The sequence below is a fragment of the Camellia sinensis genome, chromosome 1, assembly GCF_055761805.1.
Source record: "Camellia sinensis isolate YWXY chromosome 1, ASM5576180v1, whole genome shotgun sequence".
In the NCBI taxonomy this organism is placed as follows: domain Eukaryota; kingdom Viridiplantae; phylum Streptophyta; class Magnoliopsida; order Ericales; family Theaceae; genus Camellia; species Camellia sinensis.
The window spans coordinates 192,265,001-192,280,954 of record NC_138961.1 but is presented as its reverse complement, the minus strand read 5'-3'; the positions used below and the strand labels follow the sequence as shown (position 1 = coordinate 192,280,954).

The following is a 15,954-nucleotide window of genomic DNA, read 5'->3' as shown; positions in this document are numbered from 1 at the left end:
GGGGGCAGTGGGGGTATAAGGCTTTTTCCATATAAGAATCAGTATGAAAAAAAAAAAATTCAATAACCAAAATAATATTTTTAACCATTCTCAAACTTTTTTTTTTTTTTTTGAAGGCCCTTATGGCTGAGTGGCATATAGTCGTGTCTTAAGGTGCGGTGAGTGAACTGTTTGGATTTGAGTTGATGAATCAGCGGCGGTCCCTTTAAATTCTAACTTAATCTTATAAATATTCTATCTGTGTTTGATTTGAGTTTTCAAGTTTTCACCCTTATATTTAAATGTTATGTTTGGTTTGAGTTTTCAAATTATGATTTCAAATTAATTTTAAAACACATTTTGAAAACATGTTTGGTAAACTAGAAATTTTTTGAATTTTTGATCTACCTAGTCGTCTACTCAGACATGTTCCCGGTTATCTGCCCGATTGACCAGAATAGTACCTTTTTTTTTTTGTGTTGCAATTGCCAATCGACACCTATTATTTGGAAAAAAAAAAATATTTTTTTTGTTTTTGATATTTTTTAAATATATAAATTATTTTTTTAGACCAAAATGATAAATTATTTTTTAAAATTAAATTTTAAAAAAAGTTTGATTATAAGTTTTAAATAGAATTTTCAATAAAATTTGAGTTGTGTGCTTAGTTATGAGTTATAAATTTTTGAATTAAATTTAAAAAATTCTTTTTAAAATTCATAACCAAACAACTTTTCTCATTTCATATGTCATATAAAAAATTCAAAACTTTTTTTAAAACTCATAACCAAATAAATTTTTTTTTTCAAATAAAATACAATTCTATTTTTAAATCATAATTATAAAATTGTACCAAACACTACCCACATTTTCCCAAACTCTTTTATGATTTTATTAAAATTTGCATTAATGTTTTTAATTTGTAGGTCATTTTAGTCTAAAAACAACTAAAAAATAATATATATATATATAAGAATCAGTATGAAAAAAAAAAATTAATAACCAAAATAATATTTTTAACCATTGTAAAACATTTTTTTTTGTGTGTAGTATTTATTGCCAAGTGGCATATAACCGTGAGTGAGTGAAATGTTTGGATTTGAATTGATAAACAGCCGCGGCTTCTTTAAATTCTAACTTAGGGTTCATAAAAAATCAAAATATTATTAAAAAAATTAAAAAGTTATTATTATTTATAAAAAAATATATATAAAAAAATTAATATATATAATATTAATTACTAATCAACTTCACGGCAGCTTATGTACAGACCTGAAAGCATAGGAGTGAAAGGAAAAAAAATAAAATATTACATATGTATTTTCATTAAATTGGATGGTAAAGTTGGGCTCATGGGGGCTTACCACGAATCTTTTTTTCTAATCGGAACCGTTGAATGTGTAGAAATTGTCGAGTACTATATATTTGTAAAAAATCACGTTTATCGGATATCGCTAACTACATGATCAAATCGATTTTGTATAAAAATAGATGATATTATAGTTAATATGTGACAAAAAAACTAATACGATCAGACAGCTATCGATATCCAATTAACGTAATTTTTTATAGAAATATAGTACTCGACGAGTTCTACACATTGACGGTTCTGCTTAGAAAAACGGGACCCGTGGTGGGCCCTCATGGACCGAACAACACTGTCCAATCAAAAGCCGAAAAGTAAGCAATCTTTTCCTATATCCTTTTCAGCCGAGCCATGCCCAACCGTACGGATTTATTAATTATCTTCTCCTACACACTTATTATACAATATTTTAATACACATTTTTTTATAAAAAGTCAAAAAATTAACCAAAACATCTATATTTTTTTTCTTCAACTTTTTAGTTCAAAAAAATAAAAAATATATTTATTTAGGACACCTTAAACAACCCTTAATCTTACAAATATCTTTTGCCAAAAAAAAAAAAAAACTTATTTATTTTTGAAATCATAAACTTCTTAAAAAAAACAAGAAATAAAATAAAGTTCTTTTAAGAAAACAATTCAAAAACCAACAGCAGTAAGCCTTGTTCACAACTCAGAACCGAAGCTTATGAACGTGACGGCGGACTCATGTACTCCTACTGCTGCTGCTACTACTCTCCATCACTACAAATCCCATTCACAGTGCATGAAACCAAGCTCACGATGAACGCTTAAACTTACTTGCTTGATTGATTGTTGATAACCCCAAATATTGGATGCAAAGAACACAGAACGATAAAAAATACACGGTGTGTGACCTCTGTTTCATGTCGACCCCCTTCCAGGTCTTCTTCTTCTCCCTCTTGCTCTTTCTTTCCCTTTTACGCTGTGTGTAATTGGTGATTTGAGAAGTGATTTGGAAAGGGATAGGGAAGAACCAAACACAGCGTTAATCAATCTCAAGATACTACATTTCCAATTTGTGTTCCATTTTTATACCCTTGTTTGTTTAATGTGTTCTATTTTTTTTTTTTTTTTTGGGTAATTAAAGTTTATTTGTTTAGAGTGTTCATTGTAGCATTTCAACAAACATCTTAGTTGCATTATATATGGAACCAACACTCAGTCACACAGAGAGAGAGAGAGAGAGAGAGAGAGAGAGAGAGAAGGGTTAGGGGTGGTTGTTGAAAGTCCATTGAAACGGATGAATTTGAAATGGGTTCAATGAGTCAGCTCAAGTTCAAATAGGTAATACACACAAAAGGGATGAAATTAGGAAAAGACTATGGGAGCCATGGTCCCCTTTTTTCGTGAAATTTTTTGTTTGTCATATTACTTCTAAATATATATATATATATATCTTATTTTATAAATAAAATGACCTATATATCTCAATTTTTTTCCCATCTTGCATTTTCTTTTTATTTTTTACCAAAAAATTGCTTCATTCTATTAGAGATTGTTTATATGAAATTTAAATTTATTTATTTTATTTTATGTATATAAATAATTTATATATCGTATTGTAATACATGTGTGTTTGTCTATATTGTGAAAAAATATTATTTATTTTTAGGCCCCTGCGGTGATGAAATCTTGGTCCTGTTTGTAACTAAAAAAGAAAATGGTATAATTTCATACTTACTTTTTAAGTCATAACCAAAAAAAAAAAAAAATTGTCATAACTAAACACAACATGAGTGTACGGGGGTGAAATATCCTCAGTTCTCCGTACTCCTTGAACCCAAGCTTCACGCAACGTCGCTTGACCTGAAAGATGGTGAGCTTCCCGCGGTGTGTTGCTGGATAAATCCTCCGACGCTCAAGTCAGCACACTTGGAGAAGAAGAAGAGTGGGAATAGAGCACTTCAGAAAGAGAGAGAGTTGTGAATTCCTTTAGGTTGCTTATCTCTAACGTTCCTTCATTCCCTCTTTTTTTAGGCTGGCCATGTAGCCTCAGAGATTGTGGACGCACTACCTTTTTTGTCCTTCCCTGGATAGGCGGCTGTGCTCCCCTCTACCTTCCTTACACGTGTAAAGACCAAAACCTCCAAACAGTGTTTGTCAAACCGCCAAACGGTATTGATGCATACCAGGAGTGGATTTTCCCTTCTTCATATCATTGGTCCAGGTGGCTTACACAACTGGGCTGTCACAACTGACCTATCAGTTGGGAAGAAACACCACAATGACTGGGACGACCGAACTATAATAAATCGGTCCATCTGAACTGACCAGTCGTGAGGCGCGCGGTTTGACATCTCGGTTTCGCCCCGCTACCTTGTAAAGCATCTCGGCCCAAATTCAATTTGGACTGTTCGTGGCTCGGCCCAACGCATTACTGCGGATCTAACTGAATATCAGGCCGAATCACAACTCGGTTGAGCATCTGCATGTCTCTGCATTCTGGTCGATGGTTTTCTCGGCCTAACGTAATGGGCCGGGGAGCCGTGTTGGTTTAGTTCGGTCAGACACAAGACCTGGCTCTCGCAGGGCCCAACACCATACCTCGCGCTACCATAGCTCGGCCCTATTGTTCGGTGCAAATCCCCCTCTCAATTGCCCCTTAATCCCATCCGAGCTCAGCATGATTGGGATTATTATTCTAACCGAGTTACCTAATTTGGTTGGTCATTGAGGATTGCGCCAGTAGTCTTGTCATTGATCATTCAGCCGTACTGACAAACCATCTTTTCGATGCCATGTGGCTTCGCCCCATTGGTTCTGTGCAACCCCACAGCTGTCTACATTATTCCAAGGATTTGAAAAGTTACCGCCCATTCGTTTTCCCACATATATACACACTAGAAGCCCAAAGACCTTATCACTGTTCATCTCTCTTCTTCAGAAACCCTATGCTTCCAACCTCCAAGCTCCTGCCATCGCTGTCGTCGCTGCTTTTTGAGTTGTTTTTAGCTATCTCTGTCCTCACGAAGGCTTCAGACAGGGTCGTGGTCGACTGGGTCTTAACTTGGCATCCATACCCGTAAGTTTTTCTGTCCTTCCTTTGTGTTCTCCATTAATGTTTTTTGTGTTCTTGTCTGGGACTGTTGATACCCTGCCAGTGCCTCTTTTGTGGGGTAAAACTGGTAGGTAAGTAGACATTAGGTAGAACTGGAATCGAAGAGGTAGATGGGGCCATCGTGCCCCTCGTTTCCCTTAGTTTCAATGCATGAACTTCACATTTAGGATGAATAGCATAAACCTTGGATAAGACCGAGCAGAATCCTACTTTTAGATCCAAAAATAGGATTTAGCCAAGCAAAAACTAGTTTGTGGTCCTCCCTTGAGGCTGGGACCGAGCTGTAAGTTGTAGGGAGCTAGAACCAAGATAGGAAGATCTAATCGACGTAGATAGTTGAATCGAGATAGGAAGATCGAACCGGTCAAACGCCCCAGGATCCTTTACCGAGCTAAACACTTCCTCATAAGAGCCATGCAATTTATGCTGCACTAATACTTGGACTTATTTTTTAATAATGCAGAACAAACTAGGACCGACCAAGCTCACTCAGCATTACTATCGGTGAGGCTCAAAGTCCGCGCAAACAATCACCAAATTTTGACCTAGATACAACCAAAATTACCCAACTAAATAAAATGGGGATAGATGGGGAAGTACCGGTTCATGGTTAATTCTCCTGGGGCAATGGCCGAGTTCTGTAGAGAGTACAATATTCCAGACGATGTCCACTTGGAGCTGGCCAAGAAAGAAGACACTCCCTGGGGCGAACTGGACAAATGCCCCTTCACGGTGGTATCCATTATGGAAGGCGGCCTGTGCGTCCCGGTCCAACCCCTGGTTTGCAAATTTTTGAGGCAGACTAGGTTGTCTCGACCCAAGTCTCCAACAACACATACAAAATAATAAACGTCGTGGCCGCGCTGAATAAGATACTCGGTTTGAATCTTGGCCTCGCCGAGATATTCCATCAATACACACTTAGCAAAAATAAAGGAGGGTTTTGCTGGTATCTTAAGGTCAGGAAAGGCTGAGCAAAACTTATCGAAGGTAACTCGGACAAAGAGACCAACGATGATGATTTCTTGTGGGTGTCCGGTAATTATGAGGACACCGAAGTGCCCATACCGGGTTGGTACATAAGAAAAGATTTTGGGAGTGCTGGTAAGCACCTCAGCATGTTTTTTTTTTTTTTTTACTGTTCTTGTTTTTGCCGATCTAACATTTTCTTTCCTGTTGCAGACTACAGACTCTTGGTGGAAGATTACTCCCGCGCTAACCAAGAGGCCATAAGGATTGCATTGCGGCATTCGGCCGAGGAGCGAGAGCCTCATAAGTTGCTCAGCTTCAAACCGAGCTACTGCTACACGGCGCCACGTAGGAGCAGGGTGACCGACTTTCTTCGAGCCCCTTCTCCAGAGCCGGATCCAAACATTCCTCCAATCAAACTGGTTCCTTTGACCGCCGAGCAAGAAATGGCCAAGATTCGAGCTATCAAGTCAATGATCACTGGCGAGTCGAGCGACTCTCAGCCGCCAGAAACAGCTGGGGGACAATCCTCCACGCTGGCCGTGCAAAAAAAGGGGGCGGTGTTGGCTCTGGCCAGCGAACAAGCTACCGGTCGATCTAAGAAAAGGCCGAGAAAAGATCAGGCCGAACAACATTTGGTGGATGAAGATTCCACCGAGCATCCATCTACCGATCTGGGGGAGCAGATTGATCAACTAATCATCGAGCCATCTGTCCGCTCCAGTGCCCCACCAGTCTGGTCGCTCGAGATGAAATACAAAGGCCGGGCAGTTATTACCGCCGACTCGGTCTATGCCGACAAGGACTACTCACTTGGTTTCAACATGACCAAGGGATTGCTCCTCCCTGCCGACATGAAGAAGCACGAAGAGTTGTCCGACCTAAAAGTTATTCGCTCGGCAGTAAAGTCGATCGTGCTGGTAAGTTGGCAAACCTCCTTGTCGTGAACTTATTGCTTGGTTTTGGCGTGCTAACATTTCTCTTTTGTTTGCAGGCTGCGTAGAAGAACTATTTGGCCCACGAGCGAATGATCGCTATGCGGCAAAGTGTGCGGGACGCCAGCACCGATAACAAGGCCAAGACCATCGAGCTGGAAAAGTTGAAGGCCGCACAGGAAGAGGCCGTGGCCGAGCGCGATAGGCTTGTCGAGTGGCTGGCAAGGGCGGATGAGGATAAGAAAAACGCCCTCCAAGTGACCAAGGCCAGATACATCGCCGAGCTGCACAAACTCCACGAAGCCCACAAAGCCGAGGGCGAAAAAGCTTACGAAAGGCAGGTGCAGGGGACCAAGGACATTTTTTTCCAGTGTGGTTGGAAAGCCGCCGTGGAAAAACTTGGCCTTGGTCAAGATTCTGACATGCTCCAAAACCTCCTTGTCGCCTTCATCCCGGTCCACATGCAAGCTTATGCCAGCGCCGTGCAGAAGAAGCTAATAGAAGAAGCGCAGCTTGCGGCTACGGCAGAAGCTTCCCCCACGCAACTAACCGATTAGAATCCTCCTTCTGAGTTGTCCGAGGAAGGAGGCCAAAAGCGTGAGGAGCCCGAACAGGAGGGGGACGTGGTGGTCGGCGCTCAAGAGGGAGATGCCGAGATAGGGGCGACTGACCAAGCGAACACCGTTGACCTTGATTGAATTTTGTCTTTTTTTTTTTTTTGTGGTTTTGATGTAATTAGGCTAGGCCCCACTTTTGTAATCACACTTTATGATGAATGAAAAGTTCAACTTTTTGCTCGCCATTTATGCAAATTTTTCGTTTGCCATGTGCGGTTGTCATTTTCTTCAGTTTGGCCGAGATAAAATCTCCTCGGTCTAACGAGCAATCTCATTTTGGTTTAAAATATTAGTTGAACATAACACCAACTCTATTAAGAACTAGGCAAAGACACACCAACATTTTAAGCAAGCGAACAATGTCAGCTCGGCTATAATATAAGTTGAACAAATTTGATATCAAAATTAGCCCTACATTAGTGAGCAAGATACATTTTGGGTGAGCATGAGCAAAATCTGCTCTTTGATCGGCAACCAAAAATTAGCTTGGTGAATGACGAGCACAATCAGCCTCACAATCCGAGCAAAAATCAGCCCGGATAATTACGCACGAAATTGGCTTGCCCCTAGCTCGAGTTGGGTAAAACGCCAAACTGTTTGCACGGGCGAGCAATGTCAGCTCGGCCCTAACACGAGTTGGGGAAAACGCCGCTGTCTGCACTGGCGAGCAATGTCAGCTCGGCCCTAGCACAGGCTGGGCAATACGCCAATTGTTTGTATGGGTGAGCAATGTCAGCTTAGCCCTAACACACGTTGGGCAAAACACCAACTGTTTGTTCGGTCGCGCAATGTCAGCTTGGTCCTAACATAAGTTGGGCAAAACACCAACTGTTTGCACGGCCAAAGTCAAGCCGTTGTTGACTACCTGCCCTTGGCACTATAGTAGCTTAATATCCTTGCAATATCTTTGTATAGAAACGCATAGTATAAGAAAAATGTGGGCTATCTTCCATTACACGTCACTGATTTACACCCAATGCCAAAAGGCCAAGTTACAAGAAGCAAATGAATAAAAAAGATTACATTTCAAAAGTAAAATATCTTGAGATTGGCTGCATTCCACGGTCTGGGGACAGCTTTACCATCTAAGTCTTCCAAGCGGTATGCCTTTTTGCCTGCAAGGCCAGTTACCTTGTATGGCCCTTCCCAATTTGCTCCTAATTTGCCTTCGCCAGGGATCACTGTGTTGCCCATTACCTTCCTCAAGACCCAGTCTCCGATCTTGAATAGCCTAGGATGCATGGTCTTGTTGTATTTTCTGGAGAGCTCTTGCTGGTAAGTTGCTATGTGGATTAGAGCCCGTTCCCTTCTTTCTTTAGCTAGGTCAAGTTCTAGGGCCACAACTTCATTGTTCAAGTCTGGCTGAAAACTTTAAGATCGGATAGTTGTCATGCCGATTTCCAATGGTATGACCGCCTCCATGTTGTAGGCCAAGGCAAATGAAGTTTTCCCGGTTGAGCGCCTTGGTGTAGTGCGGTATGCCCAGAGCACATTGGGGAGTTTTTCAGCCCACTTCCCTTTGGCCTTCTCCAGTCGCTTCTTTAGCCCGTCCAGGATGTTCTTGTTTGAAGCTTTTGCTTGACCATTTGACTGAGGGTAGGCCTGTGTGGAGTTGTAAAACTCAATCTTTAACTCTTCGCAAAATCGGCGAAAGAGTTTTCCATCGAACTGAGTGCCATTATCTGAAATGAGGGCCTTTCGGATACCGAAGCGAGTGATGACATTCTACTAAACGAACTTTTTTACATCTTTTTCCTTGATGATTGCCAACGGCTTGGCCTCTACCTACTTAGTGAAGTAGTCGGTAACAGCGATGAAAAACTTGCGGTTGCCTGGGACTGTTGGAAGCGGTCCTACAATATCTAGCCCCCAAAGCGCAAATGGCCAAGGACTTGTAAGAGGGAGCAACTCTCTGGCCGGCTGGTGGATTTGGTGAGCAAATTTTTGACATTTTTCACACCTGTGAACGTATTTCTGCAGGTCCGCCTGCATGCATGGCCACCAATAACCTTGGGAAATTGCTTGGTAAGCTAAAGATCTACCCCCAATATGACTCCCGCAGATGCTTTCATAAATCTCGAAGAGGAAAGCTTCTACCTTGCTGGGGTGGACGCACTTCAGGTATGGCCCAGTGAAAGACTTCTTGTACAAGGCGCCAGATGGGGAGAGCCAAAACCGTTCTGATTTGGCCCTGATTTTGTTGGCCTCCTTCTTTTCAGTGGGTAGAATTCTATCCTTTAGGAAGGCGATGACGGGATCTATCCAGAACGGTCCCAAGTCGGCGCAGAGTACTTCGGGCACCTCTGGTTCCTCAATGCTTGGTCGGGGTAAGAATTCTATCATCGAAGGATTGGGAAAAGTCGTTTGCATGAATGCTAGGCCGGCCAGTTCGTCGGCTGCATTGTTTTCTTCGCGGTTAATTTGTTCCATTCTTATTGCGGCAAACTTTTTGATTTCTAAGCGTACCAGCATTTGATACTTGGCCATCCTTTCATCCCTAGCCTCATATTCCCCGGAGACCTGATTGACCACCAGCTCGGAGTCGCTGAATACTATAAGTTCTGATGTTTTCATCCTCAATGCACTCTTCAATCCGGCGAGGAGGGCTTCATATTCCGCCTCATTATTGGATGCTGGGAAACCGAGTGTGATCACGTGCTCGATGGTCAGCCTATCCGAGGATGTCAGCACGACCCTTAGTCTGGCGCCATGTCTGTTGGAGGCCCCATCAACGAAGAGCTTCCACTTCTCGCCAATGAACAACTTCCAGCAGTCGGAGGGATTTTTAGAGTTCCTTAACTCCAAGGTACTGGTCGGCTCATTCTGGTCTCTTTCTATATCTTTGTCGAGCTTGTATTTTGGCAAGCTGGCTGGTTTTTCCGTTTCTTGCTCGGCTTTCTCTTGCCCTTCTCCCACTTGTTGTCCACCATTTGTTTCTGCTAGCTGAGCCGTGGGCTGCGCCAAATCTACGCTAGCCAAATTGACAGGGTAAATAGGGTGTGTTCCGGGGGCAAATTCTGCCACGAAGTCGGCAAGAGCTTGAGCTTTAATAGCAGTGCATGGTTGGAACTTGATATCGTATTACCCCACCTCTATGGCCCACTTTAAAATTCTATATGTAAAACCTGCTTTCTCAAAGAGCACCTTAAGTGGAAATTCGGTTAGCACGACTATTATGTGGGTATGAAAATAGTGCGTCAGCTTTCTGGAAGCCATCATTAGGGCCAGAGCCAATTTTTCTAGCGGCAGATATCTTGATTCAGCTGGGAGCAGCGTCTTGCTTACGTTGAAGATGAGGAGGTGCTGGATCCCCTCAGCGCGGACGAGGACGACACTCACCTCGTGTTGAGAAACTGCCAAGTAGAGATACAGTTCTTTGCCTGGTTTTGGTGTGACCAGGATTAGGGCCGAGGAAAGGTACAATTTTAGATGGGGGATTTGGTGATAGACCCCTCACTGTCTAATTTGTCTTTCAAAAGGACAAGAATTATATAGGTACTTTCAAAACTCCCTAATATTTTAAAACTTGTTTCTTTTACTATATTACCCTCATATCTATCAGCTTTTCTATTAAGCCATCTTCACAGTATATTTAGAGTAAAATTTTACTTTGAATCATAGTAAACTTTACTCTGATTCAGAGTAAAATTTTACTCTGAATCAGAGTAAAGTTTACTATGATTCAAAATAAAATTTTATATTGTTAAGCAAATTAACATGTTTTTAACCAGAGTAAAGTTTTACTCTGATGAAAGTAAAATTTTACTCTGCTTCAGAGTCAAACTTTACTCTGAAAGTACAATTTTACTTTAGAGTAAAATTTTACTCTGAAAGTACAATTTCACTCTGAATCAGAGTAAAGTTTATTATGATTCAAATTAAAATTTTATATCGTTAAGCAAATCAACATGGTTTTAACTAGAGTAAAATTTTACTCTGAAAGTACAATTTTACTATGATCTAAGGAGAGTATCCACTTTGAATCACACTAAGTGTCATGTATTAATAACCTTGCGTGTTTGGTTGCTGAGAAAATCACAGAAACATAACAAGAAAACCAAATATAGTTTGGTTGCTGAGAAAATCAATATGTTTTTAATCAGAGTAAAATTTTACTGTTCCAAATCTGTCTCATACATACATACAATCACAGATATACATGCATACACTTACACACTCATAGATATACATACATACACACTCACACATTCATAGATATGCATACATACATATACTCACTCACTCACAGATATACATACATACGCTCAGACATTCACAAATATACATATATATACTCACAAATATACATACATACATACATACATACACTCACTTACCGATATATATACATATATACATGCACACACATATATATAAATACATACATACACATATACATAGGGAGAACAAATCAGCGGAGACGTAGCGGAGCTTGGCGTGGTCGTCGGAGGGAGCGGCGAAAGAGGATCGAACGCCAGCGGCGTTGGCGAGGTCGACGCAAGAGTTCCAGAGGCGGTAGCTGAGATTCTAGATCTGAAGCTTGAAGGAGTTAGAGAAGGGAGAGAGGGAGGAGAGAGACAGAGAAGGTGGGGATAGAGTGGGTGGAGAAGATGAGAAGATTTAGTTGAGGATATAATAGTCTGAAAAAATATTTAAATAATAAATTTTGCCTTTTATGCAAGACTTTATAATTATGAGAGGGTTTAGAGAGTATAATTTTTGTCTTAGTCCTTTTAACAATGAAAGGAAGGTAAAGGGGGTTTATAGTCAAATTTTCCTTTTTAGATCTACCAATGCACGGTCGCATTCGTCATCCCAAAAGAACTTGGCCTTCAAAGTTTTGAAGAAGGGCCTACAATGATCTGAAGACTGGCTGATAAATCGGTTCAGCGCGGCTGCCATTCCAGCGAGATGTTGCACGTCATTTCGTGGAGTTTGGAAGCTTCAATTCTTGTATCGCCTTGATTTGGGAAGGGTCGGCTTCAATTCCTCGGTTCGTGACCAAAAAACCTAGGAATTTGTCGGTGCCAACTCCGAAGGCGCACTTGGAGGCATTCAAACGCAGATTGTGATGTTTAAGTATGGCAAACATCTCTGCTAGGTCGGCAAGGTGTTCAGACTTGCCCTTGCTCTTTACCACCATATCATCGATATAAGCCTCTATAGTGCGGCCAAGAAGAGGGGCGAATATTTTGGTTACCATCCTATAAAAAGTTGCCCTGGTATTTTTTAGTCCAAACGGCATGACCTTGTAGCAATACAGGTCTCTTGGAGTGGTGAACGAAGTGATCTCTTGGTCTGGTTCGTACATGGCTATCTGGTGGTAGCTGAGATATGCATCCAGGAAGCTAAACCTCTGATGGCCAGCAGTTAGATCCACCAGTTGGTCGATTCTAGGGAGGGGGAAGCTGTCTTGTGGGCACGCACGGTTGACCGTCTTATAATCGATGCACACCCGCCATTTACTGTTCTTCTTCGGTACTACCACCGTGTTAGAGATCTATCTAGGGTACTGCACTTCTTCTATTGCCCTCGTTTCTAGCAAGTTCTTGACTTCTTCCGCCACTATCTCGGCATGGTGCAAGGTCGAGCGTCGTGTCCTCTGGATGACCGGTCGTGCATTCAGAAAGACATTCAACTGGTGGCAAATGAAGCTAGGGTCGACGCCAAGCATATCGTAAGGCGTCCATGCAAAGGCCTCCATGTTGGAAACCAAAAAGTTGACATAATTGAGTCGCTTGGCGCTGGACAAAGATGATCCCAAAAGAAAGAACTTATTTGGATCATTCTCGTCAACGTGCACTTCCACCAAATCTTCAACTGATTTCTCCTCGGCCTTTCTTCTCACGTCTTCCAGGACTTCCTTCCCTTCTGGTCCTTCTATCATTTGAACAAAGCCTTTGGCAGCCCGGCTGCCATTTTCTGTGACAAAGCACTGTTTTGCAATTACTTGGTCTCCCTAAACCTCTTTTACTTGTCCGGCTGGCACTGGAAAGCGCAGGACCTGATGGTAAGTTGACGCTATTGCCTGCATGGCGATCAGCGAGCTCTCGCCTAGGATTAAGTTGTAGGTTGATGGGACCCTAAGCACCTAAACTTCCACTTGCTTCGTGACCGATCCTGCTTTGACTGGCAATATGATCTTTCCGATCGGCCATTTCGGTTGAGAGTTGAAGCCAACCAAAGGAGACGTTGCTGGAGCTAAGTCTTTGTCCTCCAACTTCATCTGTTTGAACGCGTCATAATACATGATCTCGACCGAACTTCCCTGGTCGATCAGAATTCTTTTGATATTGAAGTCTTTGACCCGAAGGGTCACCACTAAGGCATCATTATGAGGCATGTGAATTCTCTCCAAGTCCTTGCTTGAAAAGGTCACGACGTCTTTTACCTCGGTCTTTCCTTTTTTCACACCGGGCTGAACGGAGAGCACTTCCCTTATGTGCTCGGCTTTCTTGATTATCCCCCTCAGCTTGCAAACCCGTGCTGGTTCGATGATGCCATGAATGACATTGATTACGCCTTGAGGTGCTGCATCCAGGACAGCAAGGCCGTTTGGCTCGGCCTGTCCCTACCCCCGTCTATGTACTGGTCTAGATGCCCAACCGCTACCAACTCCTCCAAATGTTGTTTGAGCGGCACACAGTCCTTCGTTCGGCGCCCTCTTTCTTCATGGAAGGTGCAGCGATACCTCGTGTTGAAGCCTCTCTGCGTGTTTCCCAACTTGGTCGGCCAACGGACATAAGGTTCACCTCAGATTTCACTTAGGATGCGGTAAACAAGGATTTTAAAGACAGTGGTGGTGCCAGTTCGTGCTTTCAACTTTCTTTTGTCATCTTTCTCTTCATCACGAGGAGCGTTAGCTCGGTTGTTTCTGCGACTTTTGTTTCTATCATTGCGGTTTGAACCGCGATGTTGGTCTCTTGCTCGGTCATTTGGGCGGTTGTCCTCCTGCCCCATCGAGTGAACCTTCCCTGCCACTCTTCTGTCTGCCGCGACCGGATTTGCCTTCTCGGTTGCGGTGGCAGCATCATCCTCTACTCGGATATGTTCGTTGATCCGCTGCATCAAGGATTCCATGGTTGTGGGTTGGTGCATCGTAAGCGAATCTCGCAACCTATGTCCGACTGGGAGACCTCGCTTGTATTGGGCGATCGCCAGATTCGTGGGGCAATCGAGGATCTCATTGTAGGTTTCCCAGTACTTGGCATTGTATGTCTTCAAAGAGCCTCCAGATTCCATCTTGACGCTCAGGAGATGGTCGACCTCGTTCAGTGTTCGAGTGTTGGTTTTGAATCTGGTGACAAAGGCCTCTGCTAGTTGTTGTCACCTCTCGATGCTCCCCTCCGGAAGTCTTTCGAATTACTTTGGGCCCAGTTCTCCCAAACTTGCTGGGAATATTAGACACATCAAGGCGTCATTACGCCGATGGCCAGCCATTACTCGCCGGTAATGACTCACATGCATGTACGGATCCGTCTTGCCGTCGTATAGCGTGAACTTAGGTTGGTGGAATCCGGTAGGGAGCGGCGTGCTCTCGATTTCTAGGGACAGTGGGGTAGCGGTAAGTCTCGCTAGCTCTCTGTCCACTAGCGCTGGGGCCATCACTTTAGGCGTTGGCATTGCCACTTCCTCACTGCAACGGATTTGGGGACTCAACCTTTGCAACGCCGGCAATCTTTGGGTCTCTCTACGGTGAGCCTGCTCCTCCAACACATCCCTCAGGTCCCCCGAACGGGCGGAGTAAGAGTATCTAAAATAATGTCACAACTAAAGAAGAAAATGGCATAACTACGGGTGCATATGGTACACCCTTTTCAAGGGTGTGCATATTAGAATTTCCCTACAAACACACTAATTCAGGTTCTCTTTCAAATATGTTTAGCAAATCGAGTTTTTTTAATTTTTAATTTTAAAAATCTTAACTATCATGTTAGTGGGTATAACAGACGCTCTTCCTATTTCTGGGTCCTGTGCATATGTAATTGGATGAATATGGTTGTTTTTGGGCAGGGCTGACCTTGAGTTTTAAAGGATCTGAGGCAAACTTAAATAATTTATTTGCTAGTACCTACACAAAGTTTACTTACATATATAATCACTAAATTATGAACTAATTTTTTTTTTTGGGATACATCGGAAAGAAAAATCAAATTTATTTACGTATATAATCATTACAAAAAAGATAAAAATTTGGTCGCATTGGTTTACAGTTTAACAAAATGTAGTTTACAACAAGGAAAAAAATACTAAACAAAAATTGAACCAATTATAACAAAATATTACTTAAACATTTCTCTCTCACACATTTTTAGCTTTAAACTTACTAATTAAGCTTGTATAATTTAGGGGTAGTTTGGGGTGTCCTAAATAAGTGCACTTTTTGTCTTTTTGGACTAAAAAGTTGAGGGAAAAAATATGGATGTTTGGGTTAATTTTTTGACTTTTTATGAAAAAATGTGTAATAAAAAATTGTAAAAATTGGTTTGTAGAGGAAAATTAGGATTGGGAGTTGTGCAGCCGTAATTGTTGACTTTTGGTGAATAGTGTTAACTTTTTAACTTTTTGGCTTTTTTCAAGTATCCCAAACTTGGCCTTAGTTTATCTTCATATACATATACTTTGCAATGGATAAATAGCTAATACAATCAATCTTTCTTCTGACATGGTTGATCGAATACGTAAGATTAATGCTTCTTACTAATACTATTTGTAGTGTTTGGTTCACTAGAATCGAATGAAATGATCATTCCTTACCCTCCATGTGAAATGACTATTCCCTTATGACGATAAAATATAATTTCATTTATAATACATTTTTCATCATTCCTTTAGTGAAACAAACATTTCATTCCTCTTCTTTCTAGTGAACCAAACAATGCATAAGGCACTTGCCTTTCTTGCCTTCCCTAAGGGCCTGCATTGTTTGTGGGGCCTATTGCAAATCTATTTGGAGAATTTACACACATACTTGCGGTTGTCATTGTCATTGGTTTGGGGTGGG

General features: G+C 41.8%; 3 protein-coding genes across 25 annotated transcripts in view; 2 read left to right on the top strand and 1 right to left on the bottom strand.

Annotated features, from left to right (window-relative positions):
• Window positions 1–1,948: 1,948 nt before the first annotated feature.
• LOC114299719 (transcription factor SRM1) overlaps window positions 1,949–15,954 on the top strand; it is a 31,603-nt gene continuing 17,597 nt past the window's right edge. For 8 of the 23 annotated variants that reach the window (XM_082890820.1, XM_028244527.2, XM_082890813.1 and 5 more), the window contains exon 1: window positions 1,980–2,252. The gene's annotated coding sequence lies outside the window, so the exon portion shown is untranslated. Of the gene's footprint in view, window positions 2,253–15,954 lie in introns of all 23 variants that reach the window. The other 15 variants (XM_028244528.2, XM_082890819.1, XM_082890843.1 and 12 more) reach the window with 10 other exon arrangements.
• Window positions 5,018–6,532, top strand: LOC145821783 (uncharacterized). The gene is made up of 3 exons (XM_082918353.1): window positions 5,018–5,183; window positions 5,612–6,318; window positions 6,393–6,532. The coding sequence occupies exons 1-3, from the start codon at window positions 5,018–5,020 to the stop codon at window positions 6,399–6,401; spliced, it is 882 nt and encodes a 293-aa protein (XP_082774479.1). The 3' UTR covers window positions 6,402–6,532.
• LOC114299736 (uncharacterized) lies at window positions 7,977–10,166 on the bottom strand. Its single transcript, XM_082918347.1, has 4 exons — window positions 10,076–10,166; window positions 8,960–9,994; window positions 8,433–8,632; window positions 7,977–8,312 (listed from the first exon to the last, which is right to left on the bottom strand). Exons 1-4 carry the CDS (start codon window positions 10,164–10,166, stop codon window positions 7,977–7,979), a joined length of 1,662 nt encoding a protein of 553 aa, XP_082774473.1.